The sequence below is a fragment of the Nerophis lumbriciformis genome, linkage group LG06, assembly GCF_033978685.3.
Source record: "Nerophis lumbriciformis linkage group LG06, RoL_Nlum_v2.1, whole genome shotgun sequence".
NCBI lineage: Eukaryota > Metazoa > Chordata > Actinopteri > Syngnathiformes > Syngnathidae > Nerophis > Nerophis lumbriciformis.
The window spans coordinates 41,692,190-41,708,168 of NC_084553.2; the positions used below are offsets into that span (position 1 = coordinate 41,692,190).

The following is a 15,979-nucleotide window of genomic DNA, read 5'->3' on the forward strand; positions in this document are numbered from 1 at the left end:
TCAATGTTTATGAATGAATATTTAAATATACTAAATGTAAAAAAGGGAATAAATATTCAAAATAAGATCATTAAATGAAATCTAGTTTGGTTACGCCATCATGAGCGCAACACAAGGTTGTAAAAGTTTTAACTACAAACCCCGTTTCCATATGAGTTGGGAAATTGTGTTAGATGTAAATATAAACGGAATACAATGATTTGCAAATCATTTTCAACCCATATTCAGTTGAATATGCTACAAAGACAACATATTTGATGTTCAAACTGATAAACATTTTTCTTTTTGTAAATAATCGTTAACTTTAGAATTTGATGCCAGCAACACGTGACAAAGAAGTTGGGAAAGGTGGCAATAAATACTGATAAAGTTGAGGAATGCTCATCAAACACTTATTTGGAACATCCCACAGGTGAACAGGCAAATTGGGAACAGGTGGGTGCCATGATTGGGTATAAAAGTAGATTCCATGAAATGCTCAGTCATTCACAAACAAGGATGGGGCGAGGGTCACCACTTTGTCAACAAATGCGTGAGCAAATTGTTGAACAGTTTAAGAAAAACCTTTCTCAACCAGCTATTGCAAGGAATTTAGGGATTTCACCATCTACGGTCCGTAATATCATCAAAGGGTTCAGAGAATCTGGAGAAATCACTGCACGTAAGCAGCTAAGTCCGTGACCTTCGATCCCTCAGGCTGTACTGCATCAACAAGCGACATCAGTGTGTAAAGGATATCACCACATGGGCTCAGGAACACTTCAGAAACCCACTGTCAGTAACTACAGTTTGTCGCTACATCTGTAAGTGCAGGTTAAAACACTCCTATGCAAGGCGAAAACCGTTTATCAACAACACCCAGAAACGCCGTCGGCTTTGCTGCGCCTGAGCTCATCTAAGATGGACTGATGCAAAGTGGAAAAGTGTTCTGTGGTCTGACGAGTCCACATTTCAAATTGTTTTTGGAAACTGTGGACGTCGTATCCTCCGGACCAAAGAGGAAAAGAACCATCCGGATTGTTATAGGCGCAAAGTTGAAAAGCCAGCATCTGTGATGGTATGGGGGTGTATTAGTGCCCAAGACATGGGTAACTTACACAACATACGTTGCCATCCAAGCAACGTTACCATGGACGCCCCTGCTTATTTCAGCAAACCAACGCCAAGCCACGTGTTACATCAACGTGGCTTCATAGTAAAAGAGTGCGGGTACTAGACTGGCCTGCCTGTAGTCCAGACCTGTCTCCCATTGACAATGTGTGGCGCATTATGAAGCCTAAAATACCACAACGGAGACCCCCGGACTGTTGAACAACTTAAGCTGTACATCAAGCAAGAATGGCAAGGAATTCCACCTGAGAAGCTTAAAAAATGTGTCTCCTCAGTTCCCAAACCTTTACTGAGTGTTGTTAAAAGGAAAGGCCATGTAACACAGTGGTGAACATGCCCTTTCCCAACTACTTTGGCACGTGTTGCAGCCATGAAATTCTAAGTTAATTATTATTTGCAAAAAAAATTAAAGTTTATGAGTTTGAACATCAAATATCTTGTCTTTGTAGTGCATTCAATTGAATATGGGTTGAAATTGATTTGCAAATCATTGTATTCCGTTTATATTTACATCTAACACAATTTCCCAACTCATATGGAAACGGGGTTTGTACAATTCTAAATAAGATGTCAAAAGCATACTGAAATCAAATACACACAGCTTAAAGATTGATCAATACCTATTTAAATTTAGTATTACATAAATATGATGATTTACCAAAATATAAAAGAAATATACCTGAACAGAACGCTCATGATGGTTACACCAAAAAGTAACGCTATGAATCGCGTTTTTCCAAGTTTTTGGGGCATTTTTATGCTATTTCCAAGCATCTCCTTTTTATTATCTTTGATTTTAAACGGTCAAACTAATGCATATTATATATGCATGCCCTAGTAAACAAAAAAAAGTCATATTTATTTTGATTGTTACATTTTCAAGTACATTTGTGAAGGTGGGTGAAAATGTACCAGAGTTGTACACACTCACCAAAATCATCTTGCACGCCGGATAAAACCTGTTTATACGTTTGACACCCCTGGTCTAGAGTCTACTTTTGAATCCGTGTAGTATAAAAGGTGTAAAATATCGATACTGTATTTGTTTTCCAATTTTTGCTAAAATCCCTGCTTGTTAAAGTTACGAGGAACACTTAAAACATCCATCCATCTTCTACCGCTTGTCCCTTTTTGGGGTCGCGGGGGGTGCTGGAGCCTATCTCAGCTGCATTCGGGCGGTAGGCGGGTACACCCTGGACAAGTCGCCACCTCATCGCAGGGCCAACACAGATAGACAGACAACATTCACACTCACATTCACACACTAGGGCCAATTTTAGTGTTGCCAATCAACCTATCCCCAGGTGCATGTCTTTGGAGGTGGGAGGAAGCCGGAGTACCCGGAGGGAACCCACGCAGTCACAGGGAGAACATGCAAACTCCACACAGAAAGATCCCGAGCCTGGGATTGAACTCAGGACTACTCAGGTATACTACTGGGGCGGCATGGCGTAGTGCAGGGGTCGGCAACCCAAAATGTTGAAAGAGCCATATTGGACCAAAAATACAAAAACAAATCTGTCTGGAGCCGCAAAAAATTAAAAGCCATATTACATACAGATAGTGTGTCATAGAATTAAGAGGACTTAAAGGAACCGCAAATATACCTACAAATGAGGCATAATGATGCAATATGTACATATAGCTAGCCTATATAGCCTGTTAGCATCGATTAGCTTGCAGTCATGCAATGACCAAATATGTCTGATTAGCACTCCACACAAGTCAATAACATCAACAAAACTCACCTTTCATGCACAACCTTAAAAGTTTGGTGGACAAAATGAGACAGAAAAATAAGTGGCATGAAACGTCGGAGAAAGTTATACATGTAAACAAACTCTGGTGAGTTCAAGGACCGCCAAAATTAGTAGGACAAAACGGCGCTCGCCAAATACTTGAATCAGTGAAGCATGTTTAATATAAACAGTGTGCTTTATAACAATTAGGGAGGTTTGTGTCATGTTTGTCCTCCTACAGAAACCATATTAAAACAAAAAAATTTCCATTTTTCATACATTTTTTGAAAAAGCTCCAGAGAGCCACTAGGGCGGCGCTAAAGAGCCGCATGCGGCGCTAAAGAGCTGCATGCGGCGCTCTAGAGCCGCGGGTTGCCGACCCCTGGCGTAGTGGGTAGAGCAACCGTGCCAGAAACCTGAGGGTTGCAGGTTCGCTCCCCGCCTCTTACCATCCAAAAATCGCTGCCGTTGTGTCCTTGGGCGGGACACTTCACCCTTTGCTCCCGGTGCCACTCACACCGGTGAATTGAATGATAGGTGGTGGTCGGAGGGGCCGTTGGAGCAAATTGAAGCCACGCTTCCGTCAGTCTACCCCAGGGCAGCTGTGGCTATGAAAGTAGCTTACCACCACCAGGTGTGAATGATTGATGGGTTCTACATGTAAAGCGACTTTGGGTACTTAGAAAAGCGCTATATAAATCCAAGTTATTATTATTATTATTATTATCCCGAGCCCGGGATTGAACTCAGGACTACTCAGGACTAGGGCTGCAACAACTAATCGATTAAATCGATTAAAATCGATTATAAAAATAGTTGGCGAGTAATTTAGTCATCGATTTGTTGGATCTATGCTATGCGCAGGCTACGTTTGTTTTTGTTTTTTTACTTTTATTTATAAACTGCGACATTTACAAACAGCTGAGAAACAATAATCAAAATAATAGGGGTATAACGGTACGTGTATTTGTATAGAACCGTTTCGGTACGGATGTTTCGTTTCGGTGCGGAGGTGTACCGAACGAGTTTCCACACGGACATATTAAGTAGCGTACTGCACGTTGTGCAAACAATACTCAAAATGCCGGACATTTGAGGCATTTATGAAACTCCGCCCTGACAGCTCTGCAAAAGAAAACATGTCCGGTGAAAAGAGGACGTATGGTCAGTTTATCCTAGCCCGTTAGCTGCTAACATGCTAGCAAAAGAGGACATGTCCGGTGATAGCATGCTAGCAGCGACCGGGCTAGGATAGACTGACCATACGTCCTCTTTTCACCGGACATGTCCTCTTTTACAGGGCTGTCGGGCGGAGTTTCTTAAATGCCTCAAATGTCCGGCATTTTGAGTTAGGGTTGCGTGTATTTTTAATGTACGTTCAGGGTTAAGAAGGTTAAAAACACAACAAATTGTGCGTGCAGCAGCATTCGTGAGGGAGGGGGAGGGACAGAGAGAGCGAGAGAGTTGTGATAAACGCGCATGCGTCGTCAGGCTCTGCTTTTTATCCATAGATTTATCAATTTAATTTGTTGTTATTTATAGCAGGGGTGTCAAAAGTGTGCATTTTTGTAACATTTTCCTTGTTTTATTTGGCAAGTGAAAAGAACATGGCGCCAGTATGCTGTTTTTTCTCAATACAATACTGGAAAGGATAGTAATGTAGTTTGTCTCTTTTATCCGATTATTAATCGATTAATCGAAGTAATAATCGACAGATTAATCGATTATCAAATTAATCGTTAGTTGCAGCCCTACTCAGGACCTTCGTATTGTGAGGCAGATGCTCTAACCCCTCTTCCACCGTGCTGCCCCACTTAAAACATAAATAACAAATGGATTCAATGTTATTGGAAACACAAAAGGCCTCAAAACATTGCAGTTTTAGTCATAAAAGTCTGAAAAATCTGCAGCGAGTTCAGGAATTTTAGGCCGAAACAATCACAAAAACCTCAAAATCCCGTAAGGAGTGATTTCTGCACAACATAAATTCTCTGTGTTCAGTCTGAGAAATGTGACTTGTTAAACACATTTCATGTCACAACAAAGTGAAGCGTCAGCAACAATTGAACTGTTGCGCAATAGGTGCTGTCGTGCTTCCTCACTACTTCACTGAAACGTCCATAAAAATACATGTGTTCATAACACGGACATGTCAACTTGTACTGGTCATATGTTTTCTTCATCACAAGCCTGTCTTTTTAAGTTGTTTTAAGAAGGCTGTGCAACACTTCCTGTAATTAGAGTAGCCAGTAAAGTGGATGCTTGATAGGGGCGGAGAAGGCCTCTGATTGGCTGATTATAGGAGGGATGTTAAAAAATGAAGTGTAATGCTGACACCTCTACAGTACATACACCTGTACTGTACATGCAGCCACACACCTGAAGCCTTGGACCGAAGCATGCGACCAGCCGGGCGCCTCAGGCTGAGGAGGTGGCTGGAGGAGCAGATCCAGTCTGGGAAATATCCCGGAGTTCGCTGGCTGGACCAGGTAGACGCTCACCGGCCAGAACATTAAGGACACCTGCACAGTTTAAACCAATACAAGAGCTGTGTCAAATATTCGTTATAATAAGACGTGGTGTTTATTTTGTGTGGCTGCAAAGGTTCACAGCATCTTCCAATATTTGGACCTTGTCATGGAGCATAAAATGAATACCTGTGTCACAAGTGTCAATCAAATGTGAGCATTATTATCTTTAAAAGGCTCTTGTAATAATAATAATTACATTCGCTTTTACATTACATTTTTATGTAAATGTAAAAAAAAATAATTGTGCAGATGCATAACAAAACGCAAGCTTTATTTATTATGTATGTAAATGCACTGTAAAAATTAAACTGCGTTACATTACATTTATTGTGCAGATGAATATACAGCAAGTGCTGCACAAATGATGCCTTATTGGTTTTTTAATATGAACGAAAAATTTAAGTAAATTAAATGCATTGTGCAGGTAATTATTGCAAAAGATGTGTTAATATTTTTTTCATGTAAACGTAACTACAGTATTAATTAAATTGAATTGAATGTGTCGTGTAGATCAGTGGTTCTCAAACTCAAAAAAAACAACCTTGCTGTCCAAGTACCACCATAATGACCAACCTTAAAATACAGTAGCCTAGTAGGTCTACGTATTCATTAAAAACAAAGCGGAGGTTTTATTTAACATGTACTGTATATTTATTAGTTTTGGCTAGAGATGCGTTAAAATGTAATATTGGAAATTATCGGTATCGTTTTTTTTATTATCGGTTATTTATTTTTTTTAAATCAACATAAAAAACACAAGACACACTTACAATTAGCGCACAAACCCAAAAAACCTCCCTCCCCCATTTACACTCATTCACACTCATTCACACAAAAGGGTTGTTTCTTTCTGTTATTAATATTCTGGTTCCTACATTATATATCAATATATATCAATACAGTCTGCAAGGGATACAGTCCGTAAGCACACATGATTGTGCGTGCTGCTGGTCCACTAATAGTACTAACCTTTAACAGTTAATTTTACTCATTTTCATTAATTACTAGTTTCTATGTAACTGTTTTTATATTGTTTTACTTTCTTTTTTATTCAAGAAAATGTTTTTAATTTATTTATCTTATTTTATTATATACATTTTTTTTTAAAGTACCTTATCTTCACCATACCTGGTTGTCCAAATTAGGCATAATAATGTGTTAATTCCACGACTCTATATATCGGTTGATATCGGTATCGGTTGATATCGGTATCGGTTGATATCGGTATCGGTAATTACAGAGTTGGACAATATCGGAATATCGGATATCGGCAAAAAGCCATTATCGGACATCCCTAGTTTTGGCCACTGTAACATTACACGCAGTTTGAACAGTAACACTGTGTTTGAATATAGGCAATTAAAAGAATGTAATTTTATGAAGTTATTCTTTGGCGCACCACTAGATGGAACCTGCGTACCACTATTGGCAGAGTTGTGTACAAAAAGCTAATTGCCAACTCGGTTCATGCAATATCCTCAATGGTTGGTGAAAAGGTACTCACGTGACTAGAGGGCGCCATTACTGCTACCAACTTTGAGCTGATGCTATGTGTTTGCCGCGCTTCCTTGTTAGTTTTTCGATGTGTAAAAATGCCCTGTTGTGCAGCATTGAGCTGCTCCAGCCGTAAAAATTGTGGAAAATTTTAACATCCCTTTCCCCACAACCTGAAAAGAAGACAAGTATGGGAAGTGAAGGTTCGTGAACAACACTGTAGAGCCACCGATTACAGCGTCTTGTGCCAGGTAAACACATGACACAACGTCTGTGTTTTGTTCAGGAGAGAACACAGAAGATAATACAAATAACAGAAGAAATTAATAATTAAAGAGACTCTTTGAATCTCAGTAAAACTAAAAGAATGCAATTCGGTAACAATAGAAAAGAAAGTCAAAGACAAATACAAATATGGACATTGAAAGAGTAAAAGAAACCAAATTTTGGGTGTAATAATAGATGGAAAAATGCTGGAAAACTCATAAAAAAAATATACATCATAAAGTGGCAAGAAAAACGTCAATAATGAATAAAGCAAAATATGTTCTGGACCAAAAATCACTTCATATTCTCTACCGCTCGCCAGTGTTACCGTATCTGAGTTATTCTGCAGAAATATGGGGATTTAAGTACAAAAGTACTCGTATTCACTTATCATGTTAGAAAAAAGAAAACATAATGAGTGATACATGCAGTGACTACATATACATTGGAGGCCGACACCACAGTTGACATACTTCACACAAAAGTCATTATTTGTCTGTGATTGTTGATCCAAAGCTAATGAAGATTTTGGCAAAATGAGGGTTATAAGTTATTTTTTTGGTCGTTCTGTGTATTTCTTATATATTTATTGCACTGTCAGGTGCGTGTTAGAGTACCTGCTGGTTACTAAACCCTGCAGGAATGAATGCGTCAAATACGGCTGCAAAATTATACTTTCACGAAATAAAGGCACGTTTTATTGTAAGTTTATGAGCTGGAGTATGTTTAGAACCATATACAGACGTATTATTTTGGTTTATTTCGTCAGAAAAACTAACGTCAAAATGACAACAATTGCATGCATCCGAGCACAGCCACACAGGTCCTTGGTAGCAGTCATGGCGCCTGTTTTTTAGTTGGCCATACTCTCTTTATACACCACTTTGCCTACCACAGTTTGAGAATCAATGGTGTAGATCAGGGGTGCCCAAACTACGGCCCGGATCCGGCCCGACAGCGTCCAAAATCCGGCCCGTGGGAAGTCCCAAGTTTTTTTAATTTTTAATTATTATTTTTTAAATCGGTCATTTCTAATCCATTTTCTACCGCTTGTTACTCTCGGTGTCTCGTAGCCGTTCAGGCAAATCCTATTGTCTAAAAATGCATTTTCCCATCGATAACGTGACATCATCGTATACCGTATTTTTCGGAGTATAAGTCGCACCGGAGTATAAGTCGCACCTGCGGAAAATGCATAATAAAGAAGGAAAAAAACATATATAAGTCGCACTGGAGCCCGGCCAAACTATGAAAAAAACTGCGACTTATAGTCCGAAAAATACGGTATATATATATATATATATATATATATATATATATATATATATATATATATATATATATATATATATATATATATATATATATATATATATATATATATATATATATATATATGTATCGCCTGGCCCCGGCCAAATTTTTTTAACCCAATGCGGCCCCTGAGTCAAAAAGTTTGGGGACCCCTGGTGTAGATGAATACACAGTAAGTTATGTGTAAAGGAAGCCTTATTGATGTGAAATGCAACCGTAACAATTGAATTAAACTGAATTAAATTAAATTAAATGCATTGTGCAGATGGATATTCAGTGAGTACTGTGCAAAAGGTCATTATGTTTGAATGAACAGTAACTATATGTATTAAATTAAATGTATTGTGCCACTGAATATACAGTGAGTGATGTGCAAAACATACTTTATTTATTTATAAAATAAATTTAACTGTATAGATAAAATACAATAAAATAAAATAAAATTGAAATACATTAAATTGATTCGAATTAAATTAAATGTATTGTGCAGAAGAATTTACAGAAAGTGCTGCGCAAAAGAGGCTTTACATATGTTTTACGTAAATATAACAAATTCAATTAAATTGAATGTGCATTGATGTCTGGTCAATGGCCTTTCAGTAGTGAAACAATAACAATAATAGTGATGTAGCCTTTTTACCCCCCCCTTTCATTTCTTTCTTCAGTCAGAGAAAGTTTTCCAAATCCCGTGGAAACACGCAGCTCGTCACAGCTGGAGTATCGACCGAGACGCCACTCTCTTCAGGAACTGGGCCATGCACACAGGTGCGGTAAACATGCTGGGGTTCCTAACTCATTGGTCCGTATTGCAGCTGGACAGGTTGTCCTCATAATGAGCTCAAACACCTTGATAAAAACCATACTGCTCTAACAGGATATGGACAAAAGCAGAGAGAGAGAACACCATTTAATTCATTTTACCAAGACATGACAATTAGTCTTTGTGTGATCACAGTGTGAGAACAAGAGCAACTATATTTATCACCTTTTGCACGTAACATCAAATATTTACTGGTATATTCTCCTGTAAACAAGCCACCTCTGCAGTGGACATTTTGTTTTTGGTCTATTTCTTTGTCAGAGTCACACATTTAGGGGTGAAATATAGCCCTGTAATGCAAAACACACATTTCTACTACAGAGTATATAGAGTATGCATCCAGGAAATATTCACAGCACTTCACTTCAACAAAGTATTGAGCAAATGTTTTGAATAATTAGGTACATGTGATTTTTTTTTTTTTCTCGTTTAATTTTATTAAAAAGCTTTTCACATTGTCACTATAGGGTATTGTCTGTAGAATTTTGAGGACAAAATTAAGTTTATTCCATTTTGGAATAAGGCTGTATCAAAACAATGTAGAAAAAGTACAGCGCTGTGAATACATTCCGGATGCACTGTAAATATAATGTCGTAGGAAATTTAAATTAAATATTTTTTGGCAATTTACAATAATCAAGTGGTAAGTTGCTAAATGTGTTATTTGTTATGTACATTATTCATTATTCTGTACAATTTCGTCCACTGGTTATTTTTTAAGTGCTCTACAAATAGAGTTGGAATTGGAATGGACTTGAAATAAGAGATCATCAAAAATAAACCAGCAAAATATATGTTGCAGGATTTTTTAAATTTCTAAACCTTACAAAAAAAAGCCTAAAAAATCCTATAAATTGTCATGTATATAGTAGTATTCGTTTCATCGTTTTCCAAATTTCCCCATCCAAACCTACATTTCCTGTAAAATGCATCCTTCTGTGACATAAGGATTGTGTTTCCTGGCATGTCGTGAGCAGTGTAGTTTAGAAAAATGATCCCAGTGGTCACGCTTTGCTAATGGCGAAGCTTTGGTCGCTATCAAAGTGCTTGCGGACGGTCATGTTGCACTGAAAGCAACGCTCAAACCAAAACATTCAGCACACCTGAACGATATAAAGAAATACAATACAAGAGTTTTATCAAAAATGTTGCCTTTAAAGATAGAATCATTCTCATTTTAATTAGAGATGGGTACTGAATTCAGTACTTTCAAAAGCACTAACCAAATTCCGTCGGTACTACCAGGTATTGATCCACTGGTGTCATATTTCAATACCTTTGTTGCTCGTGACGTCACGTCTAAACACTTGGCAAGGAAACAAGCTCTCAAGCACCACTCAGAGCTGCCTCAGCCAGATTGTAATTTAATGTAACAATTTCCAATGCCAACAAAGCAAGTATGCCTGATAGAAAACACTTAAAAAGCTCAACTTTTAGGTTGATGCTACTTTCCATTGGATTTGCCACAGAGATGCTACTGATTAGCATTAGCGATTTTACATGGCGATTTCAGCACCTCCAAATGCAAACTAAAACTAAAATGCACTTTACATTCAAACAGCCGGTGTGTAATAAGTACAATACTCACAGTATAAGCCAGGGGTCCCCAAACTTTTTGCCTCAGGGGCCGCATTGGGTTAAAACAATTTGGCCAGGGGCCGGGCCCTGCGATGAGGTGGCGACTTGTCCAGGGTGTACACCGCCTTCCACCTGAATGCAGCTGAGATAGGCTACAGCACCCCCCGCAACCCTGAAAAAGGGACAAGCGGTAGAAAATGGATGGATGGATGGATATATATATATATATATATATATATATATATATACATACATACATAAATGTATATATATACTGTATATATATATATATATATATATATATGCACATACACACATGTATATGTATATTTTTATATATATATATATATGTGTGTGTGTGTGTGTGTATTTATATATATATATATATATATGTATATATATATATATATATATATATATATATATATATATATATATATATATATATATATATATATATATATATATATATATATATATATACATACTGTATATATATTCCTCGCGCACTAATTGACTGAAAGAGCGCACACTTGCCGATGATGTCACGTTATCGATGGGAATATGCAATTTTAGACAATATGATTTGCCTGAGCGGCGAGAAGACACAGAGAGTAACAAGCGGTAGAAAATGGATTAGAAAGGACAGATTAAAAAAAATAAAAATATTTAAAAAAATATATAAATATATATATATATATATATATATATATATATATATATATATATATATATATATATATATATCTTGTTCACGAGTGAAGGAAGAGTGGATCGTGAGATCGACAGGCGGATCGGTGCGGCGTCTTCAGTAATGCGGACGCTGTATCGATCCGTTGTGGTGAAGAAGGAGCTGAGCCGGAAGGCAAAGCTCTCAATTTACCGGTCGATCTACGTTCCCATCCTCACCTATGGTCATGAGCTTTGGGTTATGACCGAAAGGACAAGATCACGGGTACAAGCGGCCGAAATGAGTTTCCTCCGCCGGGTGGCGGGGCTCTCCCTTAGAGATAGGGTGAGAAGCTCTGTCATCCGGGAGGAGCTCAAAGTAAAGCCGCTGCTCCTCCACATCGAGAGGAGCCAGATGAGGTGGTTCGGGCATCTGGTCAGGATGCCACCCGAACGCCTCCCTAGGGAGGTGTTTAGGGCACGTCCGACCGGTAGGAGGCCGCGGGGAAGACCCAGGACACGTTGGGAAGACTATGTCTCCCGGCTGGCCTGGGAACGCCTCGGGGTCCCACAGGAAGAGCTGGACGAAGTGGCTGGGGAGAGGGAAGTCTGGGCTTCCCTGCTTAGGCTGCTGCCCCCGCGACCCGACCTCGGATAAGCGGAAGAAGATGGATGGATGGATGGATGGATAAATATATATATATATATATATATATATATATTCTTTTTTTTACTTGGGATTTCCCGCGGATTTTGGGATGCTGGCGGGCCTTATTCGGTCCGCAGGCTGTAGTTTGGGGACCCCTGCTATAAGCACTTTATAGGGCTCAACACATGACTAGATTCAACTGCATGGCAAAGACTACTTAACACACCATAGCCTATACACAACTGCCATTTAATGTGTTGGAATTGCAACTGCATGCAAAGTCTAGTATATAATACTTGCAAATGAGACTCGGAAATGTAATAAGAAAACAAAGCATACTGGACAGCACAGTTATCAAAATCAGCTCATTTTTGAATGTTACAATGAAATAATACATTTTATTGTTCAACTATTAACGTTTATTCACACACGCAAGAGTCCCGTAATTTGGTAACGAATCCCAGGTACCACGATATGGTACCGTATCGGTTCAATTGTCAAAAGGTACCCATCCCTACTTTTGATCGGTAATAATTGGACCATAGTGCACTGTATGCATACTATTGAGTGCTTTCACTTCAGGGCGATACCATCCAGACAAACACCAAGCAGATCCAAAGACGTGGAAGGCCAACTTCCGCTGTGCCTTGAACTCTCTGCCTGACGTGTGTGAGCTGCGTGAACGCAGCAGGAAGAGCGGCAGCGACGCCTTCAGAGTCTATAAGATGCTTCCCATCGCACACGCACGCAAGAAAGGTGACTACTGCACGCACACCAGAGGGGGAAGAAAGATGCTAATGTGCACTCATGTCTACAAAAGTCAACTTCCTTATCCACACTTGCCTTTTCTGGAAACTTTCAGTATGTTCTCTCGTGAAACCTGCCCAAAATTATTATAGGAAATATTTTTGTAATCATATTAGTGGGTACGTTTTTTTTTACACCTGCAAGACATTTTGTCATTAAAATGCCAATAAAGTTTACAAATAATATGTGATTGTTAATATTAACACTATTTAAAACACACTTAGTTTTTTTCAAATTCTTATGTTTATTTTATTTATTAATAATAAAAAAAAGACATCTTCCTCATTCATTATTAAAGTAAAAAAAAAAAAGTTTTATTGTTCAATATTAAACTAGTTGACTTCTTTAAATACGCGTATGACACAGTTTGTTAAAAACAAAAGTTATTCTATTTATTATATTAAACAAGATATGAATACAACTTCATCATTAAGGTTTTTTAAAAAAAAAAGTGCTTTGTTGTTTGATATTAGAACTAGTTCACTTCTTATGAGAGAGTTTGTTAAAAAATAAACTCCATTTAAAAAATAAATGATGATATTTTCCTCATTCATCATTAAAGATAAAAATAGTGTTTTATTGTTTAATATCAGCACTATAATTAAATATGTTTAATACACTTAGACAGTTTTGTTAAAAAATAAAATACAATTTCAAAATGTAATTATTGTTTTTTTTCCTCATTTATTCTTAAAGTTTAAAAAAGAATGCGTTATTGTTTAAAAATAAACTAGTTCATTTTTGCATTTACATGTTTTTCCGTTGTCTCTTTCACCATTAACATTTTTATTGTTTTAATATGACCACCAATTAACAATGTTTTTTGACTTGCAAGGCAGTTTATGTAAAAAAAAAACTAAAAAAAAGCAAACCAATTTGACTATTTCTGTCATCATTTAGGTTAAAACAAGTGTTGAATTTAATTAACAAACATCTTTGTTTATCCAGTTTTTACATTTCAAAAAATGGTATTTGTCAAGACAGTATTTTAGTATTTAATATCAACAGTGGTTTAATGTTTTCTTACACTTGAATTGCAGTCTATCTAAAGAAATAACATTTAAATATTTTTTTTAAATCACACCTTCCTCATTCATCATTAATGTTGAATTGCATTGCTTTATTATTAACAATAGTTAACTTCTTACATTTGTAAAGCAGTTTGTTTTCCAAAAATATGTTATTGTTTTTACCACATTAGATCCTCATTCATCAATAAAGTTACAAGTGGTTTTGTTATTGTCACATGAAGAGGAATTTAACTTTTTTTTTACACTTGCAAAATCGTTTTAATTCATATATTTAATCAAAAAACACCTTCCTCATCTGTCATGATATTATGTTTTATGGTTTTAATATGTGCAATAGTTAATATTTTTAGACTTGTTTAAAAAATACATGTACAAAGCTCATCTTCCACCTTCCTTAGTACAGGTTAAAGTAGCAATGATTGTCACACACACACTAGGTGTGGTGAAATTTGTCCTCTGCATTCGACCCATCACCTTGTTCACCCCCTGGGAGGTGAGAGGAGCAGTGAGCAGCAGCGGTGCGGCACCCGGGAGTAATTTTTGGTGATTTAACCCCCAATTCCAACCCTTAATGCTGAGTGTCAAGCAGGGAGATAATGGGTCACATTTTTATAGACTTTGGTATGACTCGGCTGGGGTTTGAACTCACGACCTACCGATTTCAGGGCGGACAATCCAACCACTAGGCAACTGAGTACGACATTTGGTGAATGTTTTATTGTACATACTTATGTACAACCATTAAAACACATTTAAAATTGCCTGTACAGTGTACAAAAGTTTTTTTCATATATTAATAGTTTGACGCGGGAACAGACTATTTCTATTTATTGTAGGATTTAATACATTGGTAAGTCTACACCTCCTGTAATATTCTACCTTACCACTAGAGGGCGTGAACAGCACTGGTGTGATGGTTCATTTTTTGGCTGGTGCCACACCACACCCCTCTAAACCCTTTTACAAAAGATGATTCAATATTGGTACTAATGGATGTGACATACCTTCACCCCCATCCAGCCTGCCCTGTCCTGTCCTGTCCTGCAGGGTCAGTGGGTCAGCGGGCCGAGAGCAGCAGCGAGCAGCAGCAACCATGGCAACCTCCAAGCACCACTTCATCCTGCACAGACGATGCATCTCCGAGCATTCAAACCCGAGGTGAAAGGTTATTTTCACTTCTACAGATTCTGCGGTGATGATTGTGCAGCTTGCGTCTTACCCGTATTGTCCTGCGCAGACACGTGGGAGCAGGACCAAGACCAGGCTGGATCCGAGGTATCGTGGAAGCATCCTGTGCAGCGAAAAGGCACAAAAAAAATAAAAATTTTTTTTGGTTTGTTTGTTTTCAGCAGTTACTGGAACACTTTAGCAGTGCTGACCTGACCAGCGACCTGACTTGGGTTCAGCGAGGATGGCGGTCACACCTCCTCTGGGACAACTGGGACGGTAGGACCCCTCTGCCATTTATGTGTTGTATGACATGAATCTTCCATTTAAGTGTGAATGCTGATCTACATGTGAGGAACTGGCCACCAGTCCAAATGGAATAGATTCCAGTACATTCCTTATGAATGATATCAGGACAAATCAGTCTTTCAGGGTATTTGCTGTGTATATCACACAATGGCTGACATGATCAATAAGTGCATTGTTTAGGGGTGGAGGTGTATTAAAGTTCAATATGTCCGTGAGTATGTAGTCGTGTTCAATTCTGTTACACACAATAATGACTGTCACGTCATTAAAGAATGGTTCACTATATAAAAAAATTTAAAAAACGTTATGAATATTGCAAATATTGGGCAGAATTAAACAGGAAGGATTTTTGAGAAATGTTCAGAAGTTCCCGGGGGATATTTATTTGGTTTTCAGTGTGTCTATTAACCTTGAGTATTGGAGTTCTGACCACACCTAATGGCCACAATAAATCATTAGGTTCCGCTCATGACGTAGTAAGTTGGATGATGCGG

The 15,979-nt window shown here is 38.0% G+C and overlaps 1 protein-coding gene across 1 annotated transcript; it reads left to right on the top strand.

The window, feature by feature from the left end:
* The first annotated feature begins 5,248 nt into the window (after positions 1-5,248).
* On the top strand, positions 5,249-15,512 carry LOC133608212 (interferon regulatory factor 2-like). Its single transcript, XM_072913315.1, has 7 exons — positions 5,249-5,338; positions 9,121-9,220; positions 12,754-12,990; positions 15,057-15,167; positions 15,247-15,284; positions 15,362-15,455; positions 15,508-15,512. The coding sequence occupies exons 1-7, from the start codon at positions 5,249-5,251 to the stop codon at positions 15,510-15,512; spliced, it is 675 nt and encodes a 224-aa protein (XP_072769416.1).
* The last annotated feature ends 467 nt before the right edge of the window (positions 15,513-15,979 follow it).